The sequence below is a fragment of the Leishmania donovani genome, chromosome 12, assembly GCF_000227135.1.
Source record: "Leishmania donovani BPK282A1 complete genome, chromosome 12".
Taxonomy (NCBI): Eukaryota; Euglenozoa; class Kinetoplastea; order Trypanosomatida; family Trypanosomatidae; genus Leishmania; species Leishmania donovani.
In genome coordinates, this window is record NC_018239.1 from 237,175 (window position 1) to 264,279 (window position 27,105).

At 53.5% G+C, this 27,105-nt stretch overlaps 2 protein-coding genes across 2 annotated transcripts; both read right to left on the reverse strand.

Annotated features, from left to right (window-relative positions):
- Positions 1–15,125: 15,125 nt before the first annotated feature.
- LDBPK_120450 (hypothetical protein, unknown function) lies at positions 15,126–16,079 on the reverse strand (the record flags this gene model as incomplete). The annotated part of the gene is made up of 1 exon (XM_003859114.1): positions 15,126–16,079. The coding sequence occupies one exon, from the start codon at positions 16,077–16,079 to the stop codon at positions 15,126–15,128; it is 954 nt and encodes a 317-aa protein (XP_003859162.1).
- A 5,411-nt stretch (positions 16,080–21,490) lies between these two features.
- On the reverse strand, positions 21,491–25,912 carry LDBPK_120460 (hypothetical protein, unknown function; the record flags this gene model as incomplete). The annotated part of the gene is made up of 1 exon (XM_003859115.1): positions 21,491–25,912. One exon carries the CDS (start codon positions 25,910–25,912, stop codon positions 21,491–21,493), a length of 4,422 nt encoding a protein of 1,473 aa, XP_003859163.1.
- Between the last annotated feature and the right edge of the window lie 1,193 nt (positions 25,913–27,105).

Sequence of the window (27,105 nt, forward strand, 5' to 3'; positions counted from 1 at the left end):
AGAAGATGCGCGGCTGTCGCCCGGAAAGTCGTCCCCTCGCCCCACCCTCTGTCCTGACTTTTCAACGCCTCCCTCCACCTTAAAAACAGCACAGCCTATATACATGCATGCATATGCATATACGAAAATGCATGGCTAGCTTCTGCACCGTGCCACGCAAAGGAGGCTGAGTAGTATAGATCACGCGCCCAAGGAACTCCGGTGCCGCAGCGTCCGAGGAGAGGCGGTGCCGCCAGAGAGCGGAGCATGAGAAGCGATGCTTTCGGCACCGCGTGCCTCACGCGTGCGACGCAATGGTATGCGTGGCCGCCCAGCTGGATACGTCAGCTTCCACCTCCGTTCCGGGAAACGGGAATCGACGTGGGTGAATGCGAGGGCGGAAGTTACGCGCGCGCAACACGTTCATTTCTGTCCACGGATAAGAAGCTGCGGTCCACATGCACGATATGTGCCTGCTTAGTCTGTCCATGGTCGCTTACGACATGGGCGTGCGCAAGAAGCCGCGCTCTCTCACACATCCTCTTCGGCCTATCGAGTCTCGCCAGGACCGGCCTTGGGAAGGAGGGAAAAGAGCCCCTGACCGCGGGGGTCAGGGAATCTCCGCGCACTACCGGAGCAGTGATACCTTCGTAGCCGTCACGGGAAGCCAGCGCCCCTTTCCCAGGGGTGCTGCTCAACCAGCGATAGGAGGGGTCGCGACCCTCCAAGCAACGCTGCAGATAGGGAAACGCAAGCATGCAAAGTGGCCGCCACGCGCATCGGCGCCTGCTCGTCGGGGAAAGGCCGACGTGCCGAAGGTGCGCGCGCCTTCCGTGTCCGGAAGGAAGCGAGAACATCGACGGCAAAGGCAAGTCAAATATGCATGCCAATGAAAAAGGTGTGTGGCTCCTCACATCTGAACAATCACACGAGGGGCACAACGGCTCTCCAACACCGATGCACAACAGGAATGAAAGGGGGAGGGAGATGGGCAACGCAACGCAGAGACAGAGCCGCCGACGCGTATTCACTGATGGGAACAAGTTCCATACCTTCAAATCTAATATATATATATATATATTCACACGCACTAGCGGCCAGGCGGAACTAGCCACTGAACGCGTATTTCCCTCGCCGGCATAAAAGCTGAGAGCATGGGATGCGGAAGCGAAAACGAAACGAAGCCGGCAAGCACACAAGACACAGCGCAGCTTCGTAATAACCGAGGAAGACACAACGAACGAAACAACAAAGAACATGCAATGCAGCCGTGGCCCGTCTCCGTACGATGGATACACGCGGACATGCGCACCCCGTGCGAGCGCACATGCGCAAGCAAGAGTGGGAGAGACGAAGACCCTATGCTTGCCTGTGATAGCGCTGGAAAGTACACAAGGCGCGACATCACAACGCCGTTGAAAGCAGATCGCCGCCCCACCCCCAGTCGCACATCCTCTGTCGGCTGCGCGCCGGTAGGGCAGCAGCACGTGGGCCAGCGTGCTCCTGTCTGAGCGTTTCCCTCGCAAGAAAAAAGCATAGAAAGCCCGAACAGGTCGCTTAGCGTGCGTCGAAGTCGTCGCATGTGCCATGTGGGAGTGTCTGCCGAGCCGTCTTCACCAGATACAAAAAGGAAAGCAACAGGCAAAGACAAGAGAGAGTGACGGAGGCGATGCATAGGAGGGTGGGGGAAGAGAAGGGAGGAAAGGAGCACCGTCACAGCCTCGAAAAAAAAAGAAAAAAATAAGCATCAGCTCTGAAGCGCTTCTCTTTTTTCCTTCTTGTTCGAATGAATAAGATGAGAGGGGGGATGATCATCCACGAATACGTGAATATCGATCCGCCACGCACAGACATGAGAGACACACACGAGAAGTGGGGGGAGGAACTACAAAAAAAAAATGCACCCGCTCATGCACAGAGAGAGAGAGCGAGGCATACGTACATTGAAGAGCGATGAAGAGAGGAAACTCGCGAGCGAGACGGCATAGCAGTGCTTGTAGCCAACGCACATCGACGACAAAAAAGCGAGAATAGTCCAGCCGCATTGTACCCTCTGCTCTTCTCCAGACAATGGAATGCGTGTATATGTGCTTTCTATGTGCCGGTGAGGCGCAGCAGTCAGCCCCTCGGCCTTTTTCCCTCTCCATTGGCTTTCGTTCAGCTTTTATGCCTTCGAATCTCCTCTTTTCTGCTGGACACCCTCCTGGTCGGTCAAAGGTGTGTGTGTGTGCGCCCCCCCCCCAGGGCAACACGGAAGAACAAGAAATACTAATAAAAGTAGCCAGAATAAAAACGAAAGAGAGAGAGACGAGCACCAGACATGTCGAAGAGCACGCGCTCGGGTGCGCGCCACGTCCTCGCACAGAACGAGACGAGCAAAGCAGCGAGTAACACATACAAAACAGCGCATAAGCCTGCAAAGGGCGCGAAAGACGAGAAAACGAGACGGGAGAGAGCGGACCGGTGCCGGAGGAAACGTGCCGGAAAGACATGCGTAAGAGAGACCGTGAGAGGGGCAAGGAGTGCAGCGGCGCCAGTGGGGAGAAACACGCACACGCACACACGACAACGAGCAAACACAAAGAACAATCAACGGCAGTAACACAGAGAGAAAACAGAGAAACATCGCACACACGTTCGGGAACTCACCCACCCACACGACTCGCACAGCTACATGAAACTGAAAACACAAAAAAAAGCGAAACGGGGACACTCGAGCAACCCTCCCCCACCACCACCACCACCACCGCTCGAACTCCGTCTCTTTGTGCTTGTTCCGCTGCGGGTGCCATCTGCGCGTGGGTGTGAGAGCATGTGCTCACAGAAGAAAGAGAGGCAGGCAGGCAGACAGCGAATCCAGTCACAATGGAAGACAGGAAAAGCGCACGCCAACCAAAAAAAAGACGTGAGAGCCCCTCCTCCCCCTAAAGGCAAAAGGGTCATGATGAGTGTATGTGGGTGTATACACACCTGCTGACGTATCTGGGTGCATGATCCGGTTGGCTCTTCTGTCGCTCACACGCCGTCGCTCTGCCCTTCCCCTCCCCCTTTCACTCCACCCCTTCCCTCCTGCAACCAGAAGGAGCTATCGGGCATCGCTTCCACTCTCTTAACCCATCACCACCGCCATCATCCCAGATAGAATTAGAGAGAAAACGAGAAGCTGAAAGACAAAGAGAGGGCTTGAGGTGCCGAGGAGGGGGGAAACATGCAAGCAGAACAGAAGCGGGGCACCAAGAGAGAGAAGAAAAAGATCTCTGCACTCTGCAGCGACTGCTAGGCCGGCACAACACAGAATAAACGTCAACGAAATAAAAATCGCGCCAGTCACCTTATCGAGCGCATCATTGGGCGACTACCACTGACGCAACGGGGAGAAGGACCCTAAAGACCAAGCCAAGGAACGAAAGAAAAGGAAGAGTGTGAGAGCGAACACTTGGAATAAACAATCCACAGAAGGGGGAGGGCCGCGCATAAATAAAAACGAAAAAAAAAAGAAACAGATGCGAAAAATATTCGGCGCGTTCTCCCTTCATCTGGGGGAAGCAGATATAGAGAGAAAAGAGTGAAGAAAAGAAAACGCGTTCTCGTAAACAGAACTCACACAAGCACACACATAAATAAAAAGAAGAAAGACGCGCTGTCGACTTTCCCTAAACACACGCGCACACACGCGAAAAAAAAAACCGTGGAGGTTGGCCAAGAAACAGGAGAGAGAGGCGATGACCACGACCCCCCCATGGGGTCAAGCCTGAAAGAAGGGACGGAAGAAGTCGGCGAAAATAACATGAGATACTTCCCTTTTTTCGAGTGATTGTGAGGGTGTGTCTCGCTCGCTCTCTCTCTCTTGTAACGAAAAAAAAAAAATCAAGCGAATGCGGGCAAAGATGCGCAACAACGAATTCGCAAAAAAAAAGAAGGGGGCGGGTCAAAACAGCCGGCACAGGCACAAGTACGCCAAAGTGCGAATGTGTGCCGAAGGTGCACACACACACACACACACGCACACACGCGGAGAGGGAGAAAGGCGCACGCGCACACACACAGCGATGTCGGCACACATCGAGAGATTTTTTTGTTGTTGTTGTTGGTTTCGAAAGCACGAGAGAGGGAGGAAAAGAAAAGGAAAAACAGCCGATCGCAGACTGCTTGTCTGTGACTGTGTCACTGTTTGTGTTTGTGTATGTATGTGTGCGATGTGTACTGGCTGTTCGTTGGTGAAGAAGGAGCGACGCGGAAGACGGAGACGAGGGGAAAAGCCGTCAAGACCACTAACACTCGTACGATAACAAAGGAAAACAGGTCGAAGAGAGGGCTAGCCGAGCACGTTTCTGCTGGCAGTAGGTATAGATAGCGAGACCACACAAGAGAAGCCGGCGTTTTAGGGGATTAAGAGGGCAAGGCAGAGCTTGAAAGACACAATGTAGGAAAAAAAAATTTAGAGATCCGCGGCGTCACAGGGCGCGGACATCTGACGTGATTAAAGTGAAGAAGTCGCACAGCCTACGTAAAAATGTCGGAAAAGGCAAAGAAGCCACACCAAATCCCGAGATAGAGGAGAAAGGAAGGTCTCAACACGACACAAACACACGCATACACAAGAGAAAATAGACGACACAAGACGTGAAAAAAGACTCGAACGTACACAAAATACGAACACACTAGATTATTGAAAAGGAAAAGCAACACATACGTCAAGCACACCAAACACGCAGACAAGCGCACGTAAACTTGTGTAAGCTGATAATACAGCTTACACCTCTTATGCAAACCGCACAAGGCAAGAAGAAGGGGGAGAAAAAACGGAAAGGCTGTGAAGAAGAAAAGGAGAAAGGTGGTGGAGGTGCGCACGACATGGTATGAGCAGGCGCGCGTCCATCTTTTCAGTCTTTCTCCTCTCCCCTCCCAAGCAAAAAAAAAAAGAAAAGCCTATAGAAGTGGCACAGGAACGACCACCAAGCCAGCCAGCCAAGCAAAAAAAAAAATACAAGACGGTGTGGAAAGAGACCGAACACACCGAAACGTACAAAAAATGGGAAGAGGAAGGCCAGGTAAGATAAGGGCACTCGCACTCAGAGAGAGGGGAGGGGAGGGGAAGCAGACGTTGAGCTGCCATAAGTGGAGGAAGGCAAAGTATAAGGGGTGGGGGCAGGCGATGATAACTACATACGCAATATAAAAAAGGGGGAGAAGGGGGCAAAAGGAGGAGCAGAAAAGGAACCCCACGCAACGCCTGAAGAGCAAGACGCAACGATAGATCGGAGAAGTACCGAAGGAACTCTCACCGAGAGTATTATCAGCTCCTTCGTTTTCTGTACACCTCGCTCTCTGTTTGTGTGTAAGGATCTGGGGGTGGGGTTACTCTTCGGAGCGCTTCGACGGGTACCTTGTGATTAATGCGGAGCATGGGCCTATGCATGGTTATGCGTAAGAATGTTTGGACGCAAGCATGTGTGAGAGGGCCGACGTCGCGCATGTGCGTCGTCATGTAGTTGCAGAGAGAAAGCAGTGAAGCCCAGTATGGCAGGTGGTGCTGTCACTACAGGCCGCTTGCAACGCGCCCGATGCACAGGCGCGCGCATACACGAAGAGCCATGCGAAAAGAAAAAAGGTCAGCGCCGAAAGCGTGAGGAAAAGAAAGAGAAAAAAGGAAGAGAAGGAGCGTGGAGGAGGAAGGGGCCGCCACATCGATCCGCAGAAAGAGAAAGGCAAAGTACTACGCAGAAACAACAAGGAAAAAGGAGAAGAGGTCGGTGCCCCTCAGAAAGGTGTCAAGAGAAGAGAATGGCACGCACGCTCTGCGGCGGTTGTTTTCCGCGCAGGCAAAACAAAAGAGTCGCCCAAAACAGCGAGCGAATCGAAACCGGACAGTGGGCGACCGTGTGTTGGCCCGAGCGTTGGTATGGCGTGGGGGCGTTCGTGCGCAGGGGTGTGCGGGGGGCGGGAGAGAAATTGGGGGGGGGGGTCATTGGAAGCACGAGCTGAAAACAGACTTCGCCTCTTTCGTTTCAGTGCCACACGAACGAAAAGAGCCGATGACAACTTGCCACACGCATATATATATATATATATATATATGTATGCATATGTATGTGATTTGCACGCAGCCACACAAAGGGGAACAGAGAAATTTACAGATCCTCCACTTTTCCCCCGTCTCTCTCTGTGTGACATCGTTGCATGGAAACAAACAAACATCATAGAAAATACGAAGACGTACGAAACAGTGCGCTCAGCGCTTTTCGCGGAAAAGGCGCTGGGACACCTAACAGCGAAAAGACAGAAAAAAAAAAGAAGAGGGAGGGAGAGATAGAGTGGTGATGAGGCCTGAGTGGAGCTCCGCCTTTTTTGTTGTCGTTTGGATTTGTTTCGGCGTATATCCCCGTGAACAAAAAAACACCTACACCGAGAGACGCCCACAGGGATGCGCAGACGGACACCACACAACAGATGCGCAGGGCACAGCATCAGCATGCGCCTCAGCACACACCACCAACAGAAACGAGGGAGCGGTGTAGTGCAACAACAATGAAGGAAAACAACGAGAGAGAAAGGCTGAACGAAATCATGTGTGCGTGACGAGGGCAAAAAAAAAGGGAAAACAAAACCAACAAAAAAAGCAAAAAGTGCATCAAGACAATCCAACACCAGAAATGGGAAAAGGGAGCACACGCCCGCCCACACAGACATGCACGCACACAAAACGAAAGGGAAGAAGTGCGTGTATGCGTGAACAACAGAAACTATCGGAACGTACACACGAGCAGATTTTAAACGCTCATGATCAGCAGCAACGACTAAAAGTCATGAAGACATGAAGGCACAGACGAAAAAAAAAAAGAGTGAGAAAGACAGAAGTGGGGGAGGGGGAGTCTGTTGGGATGGAGATGAAGACAGAGAAGGAAAGAGAAAGCGAAAGACGTAAAACTAGGAAGATTATATAAGTGTATGTATATGAAGGAAGAATGCCGCAAATGGAGGCGAAAAGAGAGCAAGAGCGATATAAGAAACAGTGTCGAATATCCTTCGTGACTTGGGTTGCGTATGTGAGGGGGTGTCTGTGTGTATGCTCCGTCTTCCGCTTATCTGTGCGTAAGAGCCCGAGAGAGAATAACGGGGGAAGGACACGATAGAAGTAAACGAAAAGAAAAAGAGAGAAGGTGAGTGATGTATAGAGACAGATATGTAGAATCGGCGAAGAGAAAGGCGAGAGAAGAAAAGCAGAACCCAGAAAACACGAGTATGCTTTGAAAAGTTAGTAGACTGAGATATAGAAACGGGGAGGGGGAAAGGTGGTGGTGGTGGTGGTGGTGGTGGTGGTGGTGGTGGTGGTGGTGGTGGTGGTGGTGGTGGTGGTGGTGGTGGTGGTGGTCCTCGTCGTAGTAGTGGACTAGCTCGACAAGAACAAAAAAAGGAAAATCTTTAGCACCAAACAGACAAAACAACACGTCGTACGGCATACGCACACACCAAATTGTGAAGGAAAAAAAAAGATACTCCTGTGGCTGGTGAAAGACAACAAGTGCGGTTACAACCACACACAAAGATTCTTAGACATAAAAGCGCGCAGACATGTAAGTAGACAGCCGTCATGACATGCTCACCTGGGTACCCGAGTAGAAAGCTGGTGAGGAAGAAGCGAGCTTGCTGAATGATATAAAAAGGGTGGGCAATGAAGGAAAAAGCAGCTGGGCGCACGCTCGCAGACACACACACGCACATACACACATAAGCACATGCAACACCAACCGCGCATCACGAGAGCGCAAGAAAGCTAACAGGAGCACGAAAAAGAAGTTGCGTGTAGAGACCTGTAGCGGCGGCGAGTGAGGGGGGCGATGAGCCGGGTAAAAAAAGCACTGGAGAACTAAAAAAAAACACCGCACGTACGCACAGGCGCATGTACACACGAATGCGCACGCGCATGGCGTTAAAAAAAAATTAGACAAAGGTGACTGATATAGAGATGAACACACGTATACGTCACGTGCTTATATATATATATATTCATTTACATGGCAAACCACCACAGACATATGAACACGCACACACAAGAAGAGTGTAAACCCTTTCAATGCAGGGCAGCCCAAAATTGAAAAAAAAAAGAAAACACGCGTGGGCAACGGGGTAAAACATACATATATAGCACAAAAAAAAAGAAAAATAGAAAAAGAATCAAAGCAGCCCCTCTCCTCAGATTCACTATACGAAAAAAAGGGAAAGCAGCCGCGTGATGTTGATTTTTGATGAAAGTGAGAGCGACACAACGCAAAAACATGGAAACCAACCACAAACATGCAAAAAAAAAAGAAAATAATACCCATGACGAAGGCTTGAAGCTATAGAGCACGAAAAAGAAAAGAATGAGCGAGAAAAGGAGAGAGGAAGGGAGGTACCCAACAAAGGGAACATGAAAAGTTAAAAAAAAGAAGACCACAGAAACAGGGCGAGAGGGGCACACGCACAGACACATCCACGCACACACACGCAGGAGATCCAGAAAGGAAACTCAGGAACACGAAGATAAAAAAAAATAATAATGAGGCAGAGAAGCAAGAAGGCGAAAAGAAATGCACCACAAGCGCCAGGATATAGACTAAGAGAAGCAAACTAAACAAGAAAGCGAATTTTGGAAAACGCAAAGACACCAGTAGAAAAAAAGCACGAAGACGTCCCTCATTCTTTTCTGCTTCAGTTGCTTTTTCGTTTCGCTTAGTGTTCGTGTCTGCGTGTGTGTGTGTGTGTGTGTGTGTGTGGTCTTCTTCCTTTTGCATCTCATTCCTACGGAGAAGGAAAAGCACACGTGCAGCTAACGGAGAATCTGTGCAGATGCGTGAACGGCGTGTGGATTCTATGTTTGTCTGTGCATCTTTCTTGTGCTCTTATTTGGGGCGTCGGTGCGGCGTTGATTCTGAAACACAAAGGAAAAGAGCCTGAATCATATTGCTGCCTTTGCCTTTCTGGTTCTTTCTTGTCGTTGCTGTTGCCGTCTATGCTGCGTTTTTGTTTTCGTGTCAATGGTGTTCTTCTGAATGAGTTGGGCACCACAAACACACACACACATGCGCACATGCATACATATACAGACATATATATTTGTACGTGTGTGTGTCCGTGTGTGTATATGTGTGTGCATGCCGGCCTGCGTGTGAGTTTTGTGTGTATGAGTCCGTGCACCATGAGGATGCCAGGATGCATCACACGCAGAGATATACACATAAGCATCTCATGCACACACACACACACATGCATGCCCCGCCCCGGAGGAGGAGGATTACTGGAGGATGTAAGGCGTGCTTGATCCTCGGCCTGTTCTCTCTGTGTTGCTGTCGTTCTTCATATTCGTGCTGTTTTTTTTTTTTTGTTTGTTTGCTGTTGTTGTTTGTGTTTCTCTCCTACTCCTCCACACTGTTCTCCTCTACTGGAACGGCACACACACACACAAAATAGAAAAACGCAGAGGCTAAGGACAAAAAAAGGGGGTGCGCGGAACGAACACACAGGGAAGATGCTACCTGTATCGGGTGTGGCCGTGTGGGTCCGTGTGCGAGAGAAAGAAAGAGTCGGAGAAGGCAGCGAGAAACGAGCACAGACGTGCAACAAAGCAGCAGGCGAACCGAAAAAAAAAGATCCAAAAGAAATGCGCCATTCAAAGGGGCTACACAGTCAAGGAAGAGGAAGAGGGAGGGAGAGAGAGGGGGGGAGAAGCGGGAGAAGAACAAGACAACGGTTATCAAGGCCAAACCAATAAAAAAAAAGCATAGAGCAGAAGGAGAAGAGTCAACGAAAGATGGTGTAGGAAGGCTTGGGGAGGAGGGGCGGCGGAGAGGTGACCGAGCGAACAGAGATTCTGTGGACGTGCAAACACTCACAGAGAGAGTAGGCAGCAAGGCAGCCATGAAGGAGGGGGAGGGAGAGTGGGGAGAGAGGGAGAGAGGGAGAAGACACGGGGCAGGAGAGACAACGTGAAAAAGAAACCCACGAATGAAAGTGCTGACGGTGATGAGAGCAAGGAAACGACAGTGAGAGAGAACCTCCGCGACATGGCAATCGCCTCCCACACATGCACCACAGGGGATACGTCGGGGAAAAAAAAGAACGCAAAGACGTTTTTCTTTTCTGCAGCTCCGCCTCGTCTTTTCTTCTGGTGGTTTCCATCGCGCTCTTTGTATCCCTTCGGCTACTGTCGAGTGTTCAGGTGTGGATTTGACCTCTGTTGACATGCCCCGTACCCCTCACGATGTTCTTCGTTCCGTTCATCTGGAACTCCACTCCTCCATCCGTTACACGCGCAGACAGATCTTCGTGACCTCGGCGCGTTTTCGTTTTCCACTTCGCCTCTTCTCTCTTTTCTTTGCCTCCGTAGAACCGTTTGACGGACACGGCGTTCTCTGCCCTTTCTGCCGCATAACTCGTGCAGATAAAGAGCACGCGCTCGCCAGAAAAGTAAACCAAAAAAAAAAACAGAAAATATGCTCTCTTCCCCTCCTCACTTTCTCCTGCGAACAAGCACACACACACGCCCGTCTCCCTCTCGCCCCCCTTACAGGCACACTTCTTCAACGCCTAACGTTGAAAACAAAGGAAAAAAAGCATACATAAAACGAAACAAAAACCATAGGGAGGAGAAAGGGGAAACGTTGGGGGAGAGACAGTGCAGAAGGAGGAGGAGAGAGGGAGGGATGTGGAGAAGAGAGAGCAGCGCAAGCCCTGGATGCTGCGCCGCGTCTGTTTCAATTTTTTCATGCATTTTTTTTTTCCGACGGTGAACGAATATACAGACGACATCTTTGATTGCGCTTCGCTCTTTCTTCGCTCTTCCTTTTTTGTTTGCTGTTCAGCATCGCGTGCTGTGTGTCTGTCACGGAGTACCTGAACGTGCAAACTCCCACGCACGCATTTCGGTGCAACAAGCACGTCGCGCGAGTGCCCAGCGACGTGCTTCTTGCATACACCTTCTTTTCCACCCCTCTCTCCCGCTCCATTTGGTTCCTTCGCTGGCGCGCTAACACGGTATGGCTTCTTGCAGCCTCGCTGCGTTTTTACACCGGCGTTCACCATAAGAAGTCGTTCAGATCTCTGAGGGAAAAACAAATGCCACACACTCACGCATCATCCACCACGGCACCTCTGCACTTCACGGGGAGAGCGCATACGTGCAGAGAACAGCCATAATCAGCGACGAGGAAGAAAGAAAAAGGCTTCGCAAGCGAGGACAAGGTCAGTCTCACGGGCACACGTCGAGGGCTGCGAGAAAGAGAAGCGGAAACAAAAACAAAACAAGCGGAGAGAGGGAGGAAGGGAAAGCACACGGCCCAACAAAAAAGTAAACAAAAAATACAAAAAAAATACAAAGTCATGCCCTCACCGACACATGAAAGAGCCCGCGGCGAGTTTAGCAAGCGGGAAAAAAAAAAAGAAACATACAAGAGGGGATGTGAAAAGTGCCGTCATGCGAACTTAGCGAGGCCCACATCCCAGGAGTGTGTGTGTGTGTGTGCGTAGATGTCTGGGAAGGATGGGGATGCGCTAAGTTACCTCGACGCACTCGCCTCTTGTCATTCTTTCGATCCTTCGTCTACTTCGCTTGAGAAATCCTGTTTCGCCCTTTTATTTATTCGGGCGCTCCTTAGGTTCTGCATCGTGCTCTCTGCAAATATGCGCGTGCGCGTGTGTGTTATTTGTTTTCTTGCTCAGCTTCGGTTAGAAAAACGTCCACCTCTCCAGACATAAGCAGAAGCAGAGAGGAGCCAAAATCACTCGATAAAAAGTGCTCGGCGAGCGAAGAAGCGAAGGCATAAACACAGACACATATGCTGAGCGGCGAAAACAGACACAAAAAGCCCAGACATGTACGCACCGACGCGCACCCCGCCTGTTAAACAACGAGAAGAGCGTCAACAGAGAAAGAGCATACATCGCCGAACACAACTTTTTTCTCTTTATCGCGCAGGGCCGCAAGGAAGAGAGAGGGTGGGTGGAGGGAAGAGTAGCGTGAAAACACAAAAAAATACAATAAAATAAAACAAAACGGAGCACAAGGAGAAGCGAGGAGTAAAAAGAGAGAGCCACAACTGGAAGAACCATCATGAATTACAAAAAAAAAGCGACACAGAATGGAGAAAGAGATACGCAGAGAGGCCGAAAAAAAAAAGCAAGCCAAACACGCAAGCACAAGCTAACCGACAACACAAAACAAATAAAGACGGGAACAGACAGCAACGAAAAAAAAAGAGGCGAGTAAAACACATCCCGGCACACTCGAAAGCGGCAGTTCCGCCCGCCACCACCACCAAGACACGAACAGAATGATGTTCGTGGGTTGGCTTTCTCTCCACTTTAAATCAAAAAAAAAGATGAAAGACAGCTATCGCCATGGCAGAACGACAGCTTCCGGGAAAAGACTAACTAGAGCGTTGTGGTGGGGGAGGGGGGAGGGGCGGGAGCGTCGGTGGTGCACGACAAGAATAGAAAACAGCGCAAACCCTCCGAAACGAGGTCACGAAAAAAAAAACAGCAGAAAAGGAAAGCAGCACGCACACACATATGTATATATATATATATATTTGCATGAAAACATTCACGCGAAAAAGGCAGGGAAAAAAAGGGACGACAGCAGAGGACGTGGGGCAGTACTAATAGTGGCCGCGCTGGAAGTTGAGGCTGAGCACAAGCGAAAAAAAAGAGCGGGGGGGGGGGGCAAAATAAAACCAGAGCACAAGAGGAGGAGGAAGGACGTGCGCCTTGACGTCATGAAAGAACACATAAAAATATTTAAAAAAGGGCTCGTAGCGACTAAGAGTGGAGAAAGACGGACAGCAGTATATACGAGCTGAGGGGAGTATCAGTGAACAACCAAAAAAAAATACCGATCATCGAAAGCAAGCGCAAAGGTGCTCATAGGGTCGCGCGCCAGTACACACACAAACAAAAAAAACGGAAACGGAAATATACATGCACGGGGGCACCACCATCCATGAGCAGCAGCGAAAAAAAAAACAATCATAACGCGCAAACATGATGTAACCATAGATGAACTTCTTTCAGCAGGGCGGCCATGGAGAAGGGCGAAAGAAGGCGATCAGTGTCGCTCGCAAGGCCTTTGCGAGGGAGTGCAACGTAAAATAGATAAAACAAGCCAGGAAAGAGTTCAGGAAGACTGATGAGGACACACCCACGCGCACACATAACGGAGACATTGACAAGCAAGGAAACATACAGCGGAGTGGCGAAAAAAAAAAGATAATAACGAGCTAGTTGAAGGAGCCGTGTCGGAAGAGAGTCAGAAGACGTGCACGAGTTCAGAGGGAGATAGAGAGAAGCAGAGCGATTACACGCAGAGACGCACACATGCAGAAGGGTGAGCAGCCGATACCACCACAGCCGATCACACCGTCACAGATGCACAGGCACAGGCGAGTGCGCGATAAAGACACAAATGCAAGTGTTGACAGACAAACCCAGGCAGAGAGGAGTCATGGGGAAGCAGCCGAGAAAGTAAGAAAAAAAAGAGCATGCAAAGACTGCGGAGGAGAGCAGGAGGATAAAATACGTCGCATAAACATTTCACTGCTGCACGCACGCGAGTCCACGATAGTTCGCCCATCTGTTTCGTTTCTCTTGCCCCTCCTTGCTGTGGTTGGCTATTTTTTTTTTCGCGCTTCTCTTCTATTTTGCGTTAGTGCGGGTGGTCTAAACTTTTCCTCTCGCGCTTAATGCACCTCACTCTCCCTTTTCCCCTTCTCGTTCGCCTCCAACGGCCGCAAGGGCAGCTGCCGCACTGCGGCCCTCCACCACCGCCATTCTCCCTCTCTTGCTCGCGCTTTTACTTGGGAGAGTGACTGCGACAAAAAAAAATAAAAGCGCAGGCATCCCCTACAGATGCCCTTCTTATTTTTGTTTGTTTTCCCCGTGCCCACGGGTTCATTTTGCCTGCGCGCTCGTGTTATTTCATCTTCAGCCTACTTCTTTTCATGCCCCCCCCCTCAGACCCGCAATCCGTTTACACATGTACGCGGACAGTGCACACCGGTGAGCCAATACAGCCACACACACACACACATCCACATAAATTCATGTATAAGCATACACATACATATATACGGACATCCGTCTACACACACGAGCTTAAGAGCGAGTACGTCTCTATCTCCTTATCCATCATGCATCGGCACGCGTCTGTTGATGTAACTTTCACTTTTTCGTTTTTCCGTTGTTTGTTTGTTGCGTGTAAGAGGCGGGGGAGGTATATCCGTGGACGAATGAGGGAGGTGGGGGTGGAGTGCACTGCGCGTCTTCTGAAGCCAACAGAGAAGTAAGAAAGCGCACATGGCGGACAGCTTTTCCGCGAAACAACGACAAAAACGAAATGAGCGTCGAAAGAAGGCGTGAAAACGAACAAGCGAGACGCCTTTTTGTTGTTGTTTGGGGGAGGAGGAGGAGGGGCAATTCTTTCGTGTGTTTCTTTTTTTGATGTTGTTCGCGTTGGGAACGAGGGAAGGAAGGAGAGGGCTGCCACCTCGGACAAGATAGTCCTCACGAGCCCTTCGCTGGTCCGCAGCCTTCGCATCATGGACCCTTGCACGGTGTCTTTACTCTTTTGTTTTCTTAGTACTATTTCGCATGTGGGTGGCGCACATCAGCTGAGCAACTCTCTCTGTGGGTGTGTAGGCGTGTGGGTATGTGTGGCCGATGAGGCGAGGCAGCCGGGGAGAGATCGAGAGTGGGAGGGAAGGAAAGGCACCAGTGCCTTACGCCAGGGCGTATGCTTTCGAGGAGTTGGTCTGTGTCTTCGGATCACTCGATCGCTACGCTGCATCATGCCATGAACGTATCGTGTTGATGCGCCCCACCTCCCTAATGCATACGCAGGCGAGCAGCAGCCACCATCCATCACGAAAAAAGCCCTTCTCTCCCCTCCCTGTTTCGCAGAGACAGCTTCCTAAGAGGCTTTTGCATGCCTACTGGTGATGAGCCCTCACACCTGCCTCCGTCAGCTCTTCCTGTTCACTTCCTGCTTGCTGGCACGGCGTGCTTACAGTTGAGCTGCATCGACTTTAATGTGTGCGCTTCGCATGGGGAGGTGTTCGTGGGTATGGCTATGCGGCACACACACACACACACATGTGCGCCGCTGGGTTACTCCATCAGTCGAACACGGCCATCTGCTGCGCTGCCCACAGCATGGCCGCTGCCTGGCAATTTTCCTCGTCAGCGCTCAGAAAAGCGCCCTGCCGCTGCGGCTGTGGCTGCACAGCACGCTCAAAACGGTAGTGAGCCGCAAGCGCCTTCTCCCGAGCGGTGCCTTCCCTAGCATCGTGGAGAGCTGGCGGCACCGCTCGAGCGGCGCTGCTTTTGCCCGTGCACGGCTGGCGCTGCAGGTGCCCCCACGACAGCTGCACCTCCTCTCGCGGAGAGGACGCGCTGTCTTCGAAGCTGCCCTGCAGCCACTCCACATCATCGCCGACGAGTCGCAGACCACAGCCGCTGACATTATTGCTTCGATCGGCGCCGCGGAAGGACACGCACTGGCTGCCGCTGTCGTAGTTGCCACCCCAGCGGTGCTGCTGGAGGGGACGTGAGCCACATGCGCTGTGAGCCTCGGTGGGCGCAGGCATGATGGACGTGCTTGCCCCAGGAGTGAAGGACGCATGAAGCGTCGGCACCACGGCACACCCCAGCGCCGTTGTGACAGCGCCTACGGCAGATGACGATGGCATTGAGCGGCCATAGACGTCCTCGGGCTCCTGCGCCCCAGCAGATGTGAGCAGGGTACATGAGAGACAGTGCGGCATGAGGCCCAGGTGCGGGTCCTTTGGTTCGAGTTGTGCGTCGTTGCTGCCGCTAGAGTTGTCGACGGCCGGGTGCTCCGGTTCCGAAAAGAGGAGCGGTGCGTTGTTGGTGTGCGGCATTGTGTACTGGGAGGCGACGTCGCTCCCGCTTACTTTAGCGATGCCGGGGACGACGACGAGTCCCTCAATGCGTCTCGTGTTTGCTGATGAATGCGGCGCCGGCAGCATCGTAGAGGACGCGGTGGGCTCGGTGATGGAGAAGCTGCTCGTCGGGAGTCGCTCAGCCGTGTTTGTAGGCAAGTATGCCATCACGCGTCAGAAAGGCCCGACGAGAAACAGAGAGGGAGAGGCGGCACACAAAGAAAAGGGGGAAACAGAAAGAGATGCGCACAGCGCGAAGCACGCGCGAGGGGAGAAGAAGGAAAACAAAAGGCAAAGAAAAACTGTAAAGGACAACGCAAGCGCCGAGACGACGGGAGACAGACACACGCAATGGCCAACAATGGAAAGACGGAAAATATGCCGGCAGAGAGAGAGGGGAAGAAAAAGGCTCCTTTCTTTGAGAGCCAGTTAAAGAAGCCTCAAACAACAATGAAGAGATAGCACACGCACACACGCACGCACACAGAGGAGGGAAACAGAGAGAAGCTGATCGCACAAACGGGCGTAAGCCGAAACAGAAAAAAACGGCAATAAAAAAAAACGAGATTCAAAAGATAAAACGTAAGAAGGATTGAAGGAGAGGGACCCACCGAGAAGTAGAGGAGGCGATCCCACACAAAACACGCGCAAAGGGAAAAAGCTAGGCGCAAACGAAAGCGGAAGAGCGTGTAGGCGCAGCGCACACAGAGGAAATAACAAAAATAAAAATAAAATAAAAGAGAGCGCAGGGCAACACGCGCGAGAGCAAACAGGAACGGAAAAAAAGAGACGACAGAAGAACAAACACACACACACGCACACACAGACGAGGGAGACAACAAACCGAAAACACCAAAACAAACCACCAGAATAAACTCCAAGAAGAGAGGGTGAGACAGACGGAAGTTCTCGGTGGTGATAATGGTGGTAGTGGTGGTGGTGGTGGTAAAAGGGCCAAACAAAACGAGAACGAGAAAAGCGCACACACGAACAAAAAAAGCGGGGCAGAGGTGGGGAGCCACACACGCACACACAATACACTACACCGCACAGCACACAGCTCAACGAGTTAGAAGAGAGGGAGGGCAAAGGGCGATGTGGAAGCCGAGGGTGTGAGGGGGAGGTGCGAGGGGAATGGGGTTGATGATGAGCACGAGCCTTAAATGGAAGAAGAAGACCTTTTCCTTTTTTTTTCACCGACAGAGAGAAACAGAGAAAATGTATCTGTGCTTGGGTGAAGCTATACAGAGACAGAGAGGTGAAACCAGGAAACGAAGTTGATCCACCAAAACAGCGCACAAAACGGAGGAAAGAGTTCGAAAGACGGCAAAGTCTGGGAGAAGGAGAGAGAGAACGGTTAGTGGTCGACGCAAACTGTGAAAGGAGGCTGCGCGAACTCAACTAGAGCGCAGCCAAAAACAGATGGTAAAAAGACAAGAAGAGGCAGGGATTAGCGCACGCGGTGGGGCAGTAGCACTAGTAGGGCGAGCGGCAGCCGCGAAAGGCGAGGCTGTTTTCTCCCTTTTCTGAAGAGAGAAGAGAGGCGGGGCAGACACACGCACAGTTGAGCGCGAAATGCAGAGTGGAAGAGACGATGAAGGCGCTCCAGAAAAAGCGGCGTCTGTAAGACCTCTGTATTTGTGTGTGCAGCGAAAAGGGAGGCGAATTACAAGTTGATGAACGGCACACGAGCGTGAGGCGAAAAGAAAATGTGAGTGCGTTGGTTTCTTGTGAGTGAGTGGAAGAGAGAGGGAGAGAGCACCTCTTGGTCTTGCGATGTTGTGTTTGTCTTTCTCTTGGAGGTAGGAGAGCTGAAGACGGCAAATGAAAGAGAGAGCGCACGAAAACACGGAAGAGACAGAGGTGGGAAAGAGGGAGTGCAAGAGTGATGAGGAGAGGGCGGCACGCGGTGAATAATTCTCCAAAGAAGGAAAGCGAGAGGGAGAGAGAGAGAAAGAGAGAGATGTGAAAGCAATCAAAAGCTTAACATAGACGGAGGAAAAAAAAAAAACGAAAAATGGAAAAGGTTGAATTACAAGAAAAAAAAAAGAACGACAAAAGACGGGAGGGGGTTCGGAACAATTAGTGATAAAAATAAGAGAGCTTTGCTTGTCAGGGAAGTGTGGGTGAGGGTGGTGGGGAGGAGTGCGATGGTTTTTTTTTTGGAGGGGGATGCCGTTGTGTAGGCATGTATATATGTAGGGGGTGGGGGTGCGCGAGGTCCACGCCGGTATCACGATGAGAAAGAGGGATGAAGGAGGTGGGTGGAGGAGAGAAGAATAAGCAAGGGGACCGAGTAACGAGAAGGCGAGTAGAAGAGAGAGAGGCAGCACGGGAACAATCAGGGGCAAATGGAGAGGGCCCATGCAGAGGAAAAGCATCCTGGGGCCTGCGATCGTCTACGCACGTGCGCGCGCATGCTTCCGTGTAGCGTAACAGCATGCACAGCAAGCGCTCTCACATACAGCTATACAGTACCCTCCTCTGAGCATTACACCAGCATCCCGATCGAGGGATATCACCACACTTCCCACGTGAAGCCGACATGGGGGTGGGGAGGAGATGGAGAAGTGCCCAAGACTCTGCACGCTCGCGCGTGCGTCTTGGGTCGCTGAGTGGGGAGAGGCAGAGAAAAAAAAAAGAAAGGAGATCTACCAAATATGAAGCGGTCCCTACACTTGGTGACGATCCTTCTCTTGCTTGCTCTGCATGTGTTCGATGCGCCATTTATTCGTGTTTTTTTATGCGTTTTGGTGATTGTCCAACTACCCTTCTCACTCCCTCCCTTATCTTTTCTTTGCTTTACATGTACCTTGGCTAGGTGTAGTTTTGCACGCATGCGTGGTGTGCTTACATGTATATATCCATGTCTCTCTATATATACATCTATGGGCACTAATATATATCCATATATATAGATATATATAATACATAACATATAAATATATATATATATATATATCGATGTATGCACGTGTGTGTGTGTGTGTGTGCAAACAGAGGGGAGAGGGCGTATGAGCGAAAATAAAACGAAGAAATACGTTCGGTGCCAACGGGCAAGAGGGAGAGAGAGCGGCGAAGGGAGAAGGCAGACGTGAAAGAGGAGGAGTGGCAGCCGTGATAGAACGGCAGTGCAGAACCAGGAGACGGAGGCACAGCCCACACACGCACACAGGGAGATAAAGGCGAGTAGCATGGAAACGTACAACACAGCAGAGAACAGAAAAGAAAAGCAGTAGAAAGTGAGAAGAGTGAGATGGGAAGGAGGGGAGGTACAACAGAAATGTGGAAACCGGAGAAGAGAGAGGGGGCCGTCGGAAAGAAAACATAGAACACACCCGGAGAAAGAAAAAGCACGAACAAAAAGAAAAATCGACTAGACAAACCGGGGAGAGAGGAAGGGAGGGAGGGGGGGATTCAACTCAGGCACGTACAGACGCACGGACGTGCGCCCGTCCCAACAAAGAGAGCACCACTTTGCCTTTTTATGATTTCCGTTTATTGGTTGTTCCGTTATTCCGCAATCAAAGGCAGCTAGAAAAAGAGCATGGGAGACAGAGTAGGGGATGTGCAGGCGGACTTCATGAGGGGGACGTCAGAAAGCAAGAGGGTCTAGAATGAAAGGAGAGCAATAACTGAAGAAACCGACCATGACACCGCACTGCACTCCGCCCGCCTACCCCTAAAACATCACCAACGGCTTCTTTCAGTTTGTGAGGGTTCCTCCTTATTTCATTGCTGCTGGTTTTTGACATGGGGGAGGCTACTTGACTAGCAAAAATTCATCTCCCTTGGAGTCTTCGACGTGTGTATGGTGTGGGTGGGTGGGTGCTCGTGCGAAGATCCGCTACTGATCCTGAAGCCATCACCTAGCCGTCCATCCCTCCCTGTCCTCGAGTTCTCTCACTGTCCTCGGCTTCCCTTATTTCACTTTATCCTTGAATTGTCTGCCAACTGCGAAAAGGAAAAGGAGCGAACAAAAAAAAAAACGTCGCTTCAGCTGGAAGAAGGTGTGGAAAAAGTAGGGAGAGGTGGGGGGATGCTCTCAGGAGACGAATCCAGCGCATAGGGAAGACCGATGGAAGAGGCATGAAGGAGAGAGAGACAGAGGGCACACATGGGGGAGCAGAGAAACCGAAAAGACCCGAAAAAAAAAGCACAAAACGATGCTCGCATACACAAACACATGGGGAAAGACACTTCTGTGATGGACGAAGAAACGGATGAAGAAGCTCTTGAGGTAAGCGAGAGGAAGGCAGGTGGAGAGAGGGTTAAGTGCGATAGAGGGAAGGGGGGAGGACAGACGAGCTACAAAACCAAAGAGAAAGCAGCCAGTGGTCCGGAATGGAAAAGAGAGAGCGAAGACGCAAAAGGAAGAAAGGAGTGGGTGCCACCTGATTCAACGGTGAATAGCATGGCGCATGCACACACACACACAAACAACAGCACAATGGTGCAAATTTCAAGAGACAAGAAAGCAACACATAAACGAAATAAAAGAATGGAGAGGAAAAGGAGGAAGATGGCGGGCGGGGGGGGGGGCAGTACAAGATAGTTGCGAGGACAAAGCAGGGAGAAGCATAAGACAAGACCTAGACAGAGAGAGAGGGAAGGGGGAAAGTGCAGGGCACAACGGAGGAGAAGGGACGGAAAGAGATACGGAACAAAAAAAAACGAAAAGGAGGGAGGTAAAGGTTTTGCCATCCCATGCGAGCAATGCTGCTAAAGAACCAACACACACAGACGCACACATAAAAAGAGAAAAGGGGGAAGGGGGAGGTGTGGGGTGGCCAAACAGCAAAGAAAGAAAAGTGCAGAATAATAATAATAATAATAACGAAAAGACGCCCAACAACGTAGAGAGAGAGAGGGATGGACGGCTGTTGCCGCCCCGGTGCCGGCCTCGCTCAAAGAAAAAAGCACACGCTCTGCGTGCACACAAGCACGCACAGAAGTGCTTGCGCATGCACGAAAGGCACACAGAAAGGTGGCAATTTTTTCCTCATATGATGCGCGTGTTCCTCCTGCGCGACTACGCGCTGTTGCATGCCTGTGCTGAAAAAGGGGGAAGGAAGAGAGGGTATGCAGGTCCACGCCACCACGTGTCGAAAAGACTTCTTCATGAGGGGGTGGAGAGGCATCGACGCAGGAGACGCGACGCCCCTCCATCCCATCTCGCTCTGTGTGCCTCCTCGGCCACACCACCATCACCCCCCCCCACACACACACATCCGCCTCGTTTCCCTGCCGTGTAGTCGATCGAGCGAGGCGTGGGTCTGCAACAGAGAGGAAGTGGTGAAGAGGGAGGAGAGGAGAGAAGAAGGCTGCTGGAAAGAAATACACGTCTTTAGCGAGTACAAAGCCGAGCATCAAGTAGGAAAAACTGTAAGAGCAGCATACAACGCACACGCACACCAGCAAGGACCCTTGGCTGCACCTTTCACAGCAGCAGCCCCCCTCTCCCTCCCTCCCTTTACACTCCATAAAGCCCACGCCAACCACCAAAAGCAGACATGCGCAGTCTGAAAAGGGCAAGGCGCAGAGGAACAAGATCGAGCGCCTCGCCGCTCGCGCTCTCGTCACACATCGCACTCGGCTGTATGCCCTGCCGGATGTCCCAGCTTGGGAAGATGCTGTGCAAGTGGCCTCCTTGGCACGCGACTCACGCTGCTCACCTTCGCAACGTTAGATACGCCCTGTGGCTGCTGCTGCTCCGGACGATTCTGCAGCGGCGACGCCAGCGAAGAGGAGGACATAGGAACACCTTCGATCGGCGCCGGTAGCATCTGAAACAGCGGTACCGTCTCTGCGTAAATGGACAGAGAGCCAAGGCCGTCTGCGCCCTTGAACCGTGTGTTCTGGCTGGTGTTCACGAGGCCTTCTGAGGAGTGGTCCACATCTCCACCATCGCCGCCGCCCTCGGACTCACCAGCTAGCCCCGCCGGTACGGCTGGAGACCGCATAATGACACTGGGCCGCATCGCTGCAGCCGGCTTGGCGAGCATGCCTGATGCGGTCGTCACAGCCGCGCTCGGCGATGCGGTCGCGACGTCACCGAAGCGCAGATATCCGGTATTGGCGCACCCACCCATGATGTAGGGGGAGTTTTTCCGAGCTGCGTAGCCGGAAGAGGCAGCAGTGGTGCCTGCACAGCAGCCGACCTGAACGTGGCGTCGTTGCGATGGGCGCTCGTTCGTGTGCTCCTGCACCACCATTTCGGTGCCATCGGGAGCCAGCATCGTCAGCTGCGTCACTGCAGAAGCCGACGCTAAGACGGGAGGCCTACATGTGCGCGTATGCGGCCGTGCAGCGTCAGAGTGCAGCGACACTACCGCGGTACCGATACTGCGAGCGATAGTACTCGCGTGGCCGCCCTGCTTTTCCCATGTCGCGCCGACAGCGCGGAATCGAGTCGGCGAAGCCGAGGGATCGCCAACGCGGGCACCACCGTAATTCAGCCACGAGGTGTCGTCCGTATTGTTTTTCGCGCTTGCTGCCGTTGTCGTCGGCACAGGAGCAACGGGAGCACCGACACCGACACCACAGTCATCAACCCCTGGATTGGCAACGGCGTCACCCCCATCGCGCCTGCGTTGGTGGTAGCCTTGAAATCGGCACAGCGTGGTAGAGGTGGAGAGCTGAACCTTGCGTGCGTGCGCCCGCTCCAGCGTGGGCGCCGCTACGGCGGCGGCGTCGGCGTTAGCGGCTACGCCAGCATCCCCAGACCCTAAGACGGTCGATGTGGTGGTGGCATGTTTGGTGTCGACCTCCATGAGCACTTGCGCGTACGCGTGAGGCGCGTCATGAGCGTCAAAGTCCACGGTGGTCGTCTCTGCCACGACCCGCACGATGCCACGGCCGCCGCCAACGCCGTCAGGCTCACTACTGTAGGGTACCAGTGATGGTGGAGTCGGTTTGGTTGTTTTCAGAGGCGCCGGCGGAGGGATTTGGCGCCCGGTGGGGTTAGCGTTACCAAACACGGATACGTCTGGGCCAGCACTCTCGCGCGGCGGCAAGTGAGAGTAGTGAGACGTTGGGGTCGCGCAGCTCTCTTGCTCCTCCGCTCCTCCCTCCCTCCTGCGGTCGTCAACTGCGGAGGCGGCTACAGCAGCGCGCTGGGGCGCCAATGCCCGCTCTGCCGCCGTGACGAACTTCGCGGTCGAGCCAACCGGCATTCCGCCTCGTGCCTCCGCACTCCACCTTCGGCTGTGAATGTCCCTCGCCACAGTGTTCGAGGTGGTTGTCACTGCCGTCGTGGTGCCGGATGTAGAGGTGCGACGGCGCTGGCCAGGTCGGTGCATTTTTGGTGGCGACAGCGGAGAGAGGAGGGCCTCCGCAACGACGTGGCACCAGGCAGGCAACAGAGATTTTGTCCGTTGATGACCTCTGCCACCACAACCGCTCTCGGCACTTTGAGGGACGGAGAGGGATGCGCTGGTGGTGCCTTTCGAGGGCAGTTCCGTTGGGTTGAAGAGGGTGAGAGAGGGTATGACGCGGGCTGGTGCAGGAAGGGGTTTGCGTCCAGTAGCCGCCGCGTCCGTCACGCGCGTCGTCCATACCGTCCTCGCTACCGCTGGCACTGGGCCACGTCTAGCTCCCTCGTCGCAGCCAGCCAGGTGCGTCTGCTCTGTAGACTCTGGCATCACCGCGCCCATAGTGGCCGCTGCCCGCGAGGCGACATCCGCCACTGCTGGCGTCCCAGAAGACGATACGGGTGCCAAGGCGCCGTTGTCGCCGCCCGCGGCGACGGGAAGAGCGCAGAACCCGAGCGGGAGCCAGTGCCTCTGAAAGACTCTTCCACCGCCCGGTGGAACGGAGGAGCCGCTCTGCCCCCGCAAAGCAATCATCGGCGACGCCGCCACCGCGGCTGCGTTCACCGTTGCTGTAGCGACACCGAGTCGAGTGAGGTCAACCCTATCCCGTGAGGCCGCATACGGTGAGTCGCCACTTTCTGGCGGCGGAGGAGGCATAGGAGTCGGTGGTGCGCGAGGAGGAGAACCGGACGTGAGGCCGGCGCAGGCGTCCCTGATAGCCGCCCCCTCGTTGACAACACCGCCAGTGCCTATGGGGCCCTGCCGATGTGGGTTGGTAGACGACGTCGCACCTGCCACGCCAGCAGCAGCAGACTGGGGTACGGTGGCCAGCAGCTGACGAGATGCGTCAGTGTCTGCAGACGGCAAAAGCACTGGTTGCTCTGCCGACGCTTTGGGTGGTAGCCACGTCCAGTCCTGCCGTGTCGGCGGTGCAGGAGACTTGGTGGAGTGGTGGCCCTCTCGCGCGCCCGTGACGGTGGGGGTGCCCTCCGCGGTAGTAGCGAGGAACGCAGGAGATGACGCCGTTGCCCGCGGGGGTTGCGCTGGCGTGGATTCCGTGTAGCCGGGATACTCCTCCAGCATTATGATAGACAACGTCCCGTCAGATCGCACACCGGTGTACACGCTGCAGGCTCGGGAGGAGAAGCCCCCGCGCGAAACCGGCAGTGCCTTGCGTATCACCGCTTCGAGAGGGAGGAAAAAGGAGCCGGCGACGCCGCTGCTGGTACGGTGCGCAGCCGCTGCTGCTCCCGCGCCTGGGAAGCCCAAGGAAGACGGTGCCGCCGCAGCGATGGCGTGCTGAAACTGGAAGTGCCGCAACGCGTAGGTGCCTTGTGCGACAGCGGCGGACGAGAGCAGTGGTGGTGGTGTCACCATGGTTGTGGTGAAGCCTTCGTGCCCAAGTCCGACGGCATCACCAGCCCCACCAGCACCACTACCGCCGCCATTATCCTCGCCCCTGTTCTCCTCTGCGTGGTTGTCGCGCCGCACGCCGCGCGGTTTATCAGTCGTCACGGTGTCGCGAAACGCCAGCGGTGAGGCGTTCGCCGCCGGCGCAGCGGCTCTCCGCTTGTGCCGGTGCTGCTGCTGCAAACCTCTCTGTGGGGCATCTAGGTCAGCGCAGGTGGCTTCCCCGGTGCGCTGCGGCGAGGGAACCGCGGGGTTGGCATTAACGGTGACTGGTATCGCTGCCCCACCAACACCATCTGGGCCCTGCGTCTGCCCGGGGGTGGTGGCGCCGGATTCCATCGCCGCTAACGGTCCTGACAAGTCACCAGGGCGAAGTCGATGCGTGACACGGTACTGCCGGCCCGAGGCATCTCGCCTGTAGTACCCACCTCCTTTCCCTTGGCAGAGGTCGCTGTCATCCCATCCATCATACGGCACCCACTCAAACAAAGGGGAGGAGGCGAAGCTGGATGCGTCCGCTATGATGGAGACCCCGCCAGCGGCCGTACGGACTTGAGGCGACGATGACTGCTGCTCGCGTGGCACTTGCCGCTGCACGCGCAGGTACGAGCGGGCTTTGCTGTCCCTTGTGCGCTCTGCTTGGATGGGCTGCGGCTTGGTGATCCGGTTCTGAGCTGTGATGAGCTCCCACGGAGGGCCGCCCTCGCCGCCGCCAGAGATGGGAGCCGTGTCTACCGAGAATTTCCTGCCGTCAAAAGCTGCAAAGTCAAGCTGCGCCCATGGCGGTAGCACGCTCCAGAGAGGCGGCGCAGCAGCAGTAGCGCTGCCCTCGTCTGCCGTGGAGGCGCTGAGCTGTGTGAGGTGTTGCGGCTGCTGCCGGGCTCGCGTGCTGGGACGAGCGTGATCTGTGGCATGAGGGCCGTCGCTGGCGGATTTGGTCACGGCTGCAGTGGGCACCGTCACCAGCAGGTCAGCCGAGGATCGCTGTGGCTTCTGTGGTGGTGTCGGCGGACCTGTCGTAGATGGGTCGGCTTTAATGGGTGATGGTAATGCGTGGGCGTGCCGCTGATGGGCTTGCGCCAACTCACTACGGCTGTGATTTGTCTCGTAGCCACTGTGCGCTGAGGCCGGCAAACCAGCGTCACCCGCGATACCACGGGTCCATAAAGGACATGCCGCGACGGCGAGTGCACGAGCAGCACCACCATAGATGCCCTGAGGAAGGCGCTGCGGCGAGTGCACTCGTGGTGGGGGACTTGAAGACGGGTTTGATGACATCCGAGCAGACGAAAGGGGGAACAAGAAGAGGAAACCAAAAACAAAAAAAAAGAGAGAAGCTGGCAAAGAAAAGGAGGAAGGTGCTGTGCTACACAACAGACAGAAGAGAAGGCGAGAAAGAAGCGGGGCAGGGGGTCGGGGCGACGAACGCAGCAGAGAGTAGGAAAGAGGGAAGAAGTGACCGGCAAGCACGCAAAGAGAGGAGAAGTTTTCGAATAAACAACAAAAAAATTGGAAACGAGAAGTGCTTTCAGTAACGCGGAGGCAGCGCCGCTAACACGCGCACTCCAGCACACCCGAAAGCAAAGAGAGAGAGATAGGGGACGCGCGCGCACACACACACAGAAGACGGTAGAAGAGGGGTACGAGAGGGGTGCGCTTACCAACGTACTCGTAGGACGTGCACACGCTGAAGTACGGGAAAGCAAGCAAGATGACCCGAGTAGTGGAGACACGTGGGAGGAATAAACACACCCGAATACAAACAAGAACGCACTAACACAGACACGAAGAGATGAGGGGGGAATGAGGGGACGGTGATGAGGAAGGCGACTTGGCGGCACAGAGCAATGGAGAACAACAACACTGGACTCCGGAGAGCTGTAACGGCACGGAGACGAGGTCGTGAGCGCACAGAGAACGCACGAAAACAATGTTTACGCGTAAGAAACTCACACCGAAGCCAGAAGCAAAGCCCAGACAGGAAGAACAAGGGAGGAACAAATGGAAACGAAGAGGCGGGCGGGCGGGGGGAGGGGTAAGAGGTGGGCACAAACACACACAAACAACAAAAAAGGGGTCAGAAACCGCGAATGCGAGCCGGAGAGGAAAGATGGGAAAAAAAAAGGAAGCGTCTAATCGTGTGGAGCAGGCGAAGACGGGAGACGAGTAGCGAGACAGAGGACGTGAGAGCGTAGGGGAGACGAGGAAGGGGAGAAAAACGGATAAAACAAAACAGGTATCTGCGACGAGGCAAGATGAAAGTAGCGCAGTAAACAAAACTGCAAGCGAAATCGAATTCGCAAAGCTTCGCCGACGATCCGAGAGCGTCCGTTCCGTCCACCCAAGCCGATCTTTTTTTTTTCGGCTTGCTTTTCTTTTTCTGTGGTGCGGCGTGTGTCCGCAAGTGCCGGCCCACAGGTAAAACAAGAGGGACGTCTCTGTCAAACTTTACGTTTTTTGCTCTCCTCCAC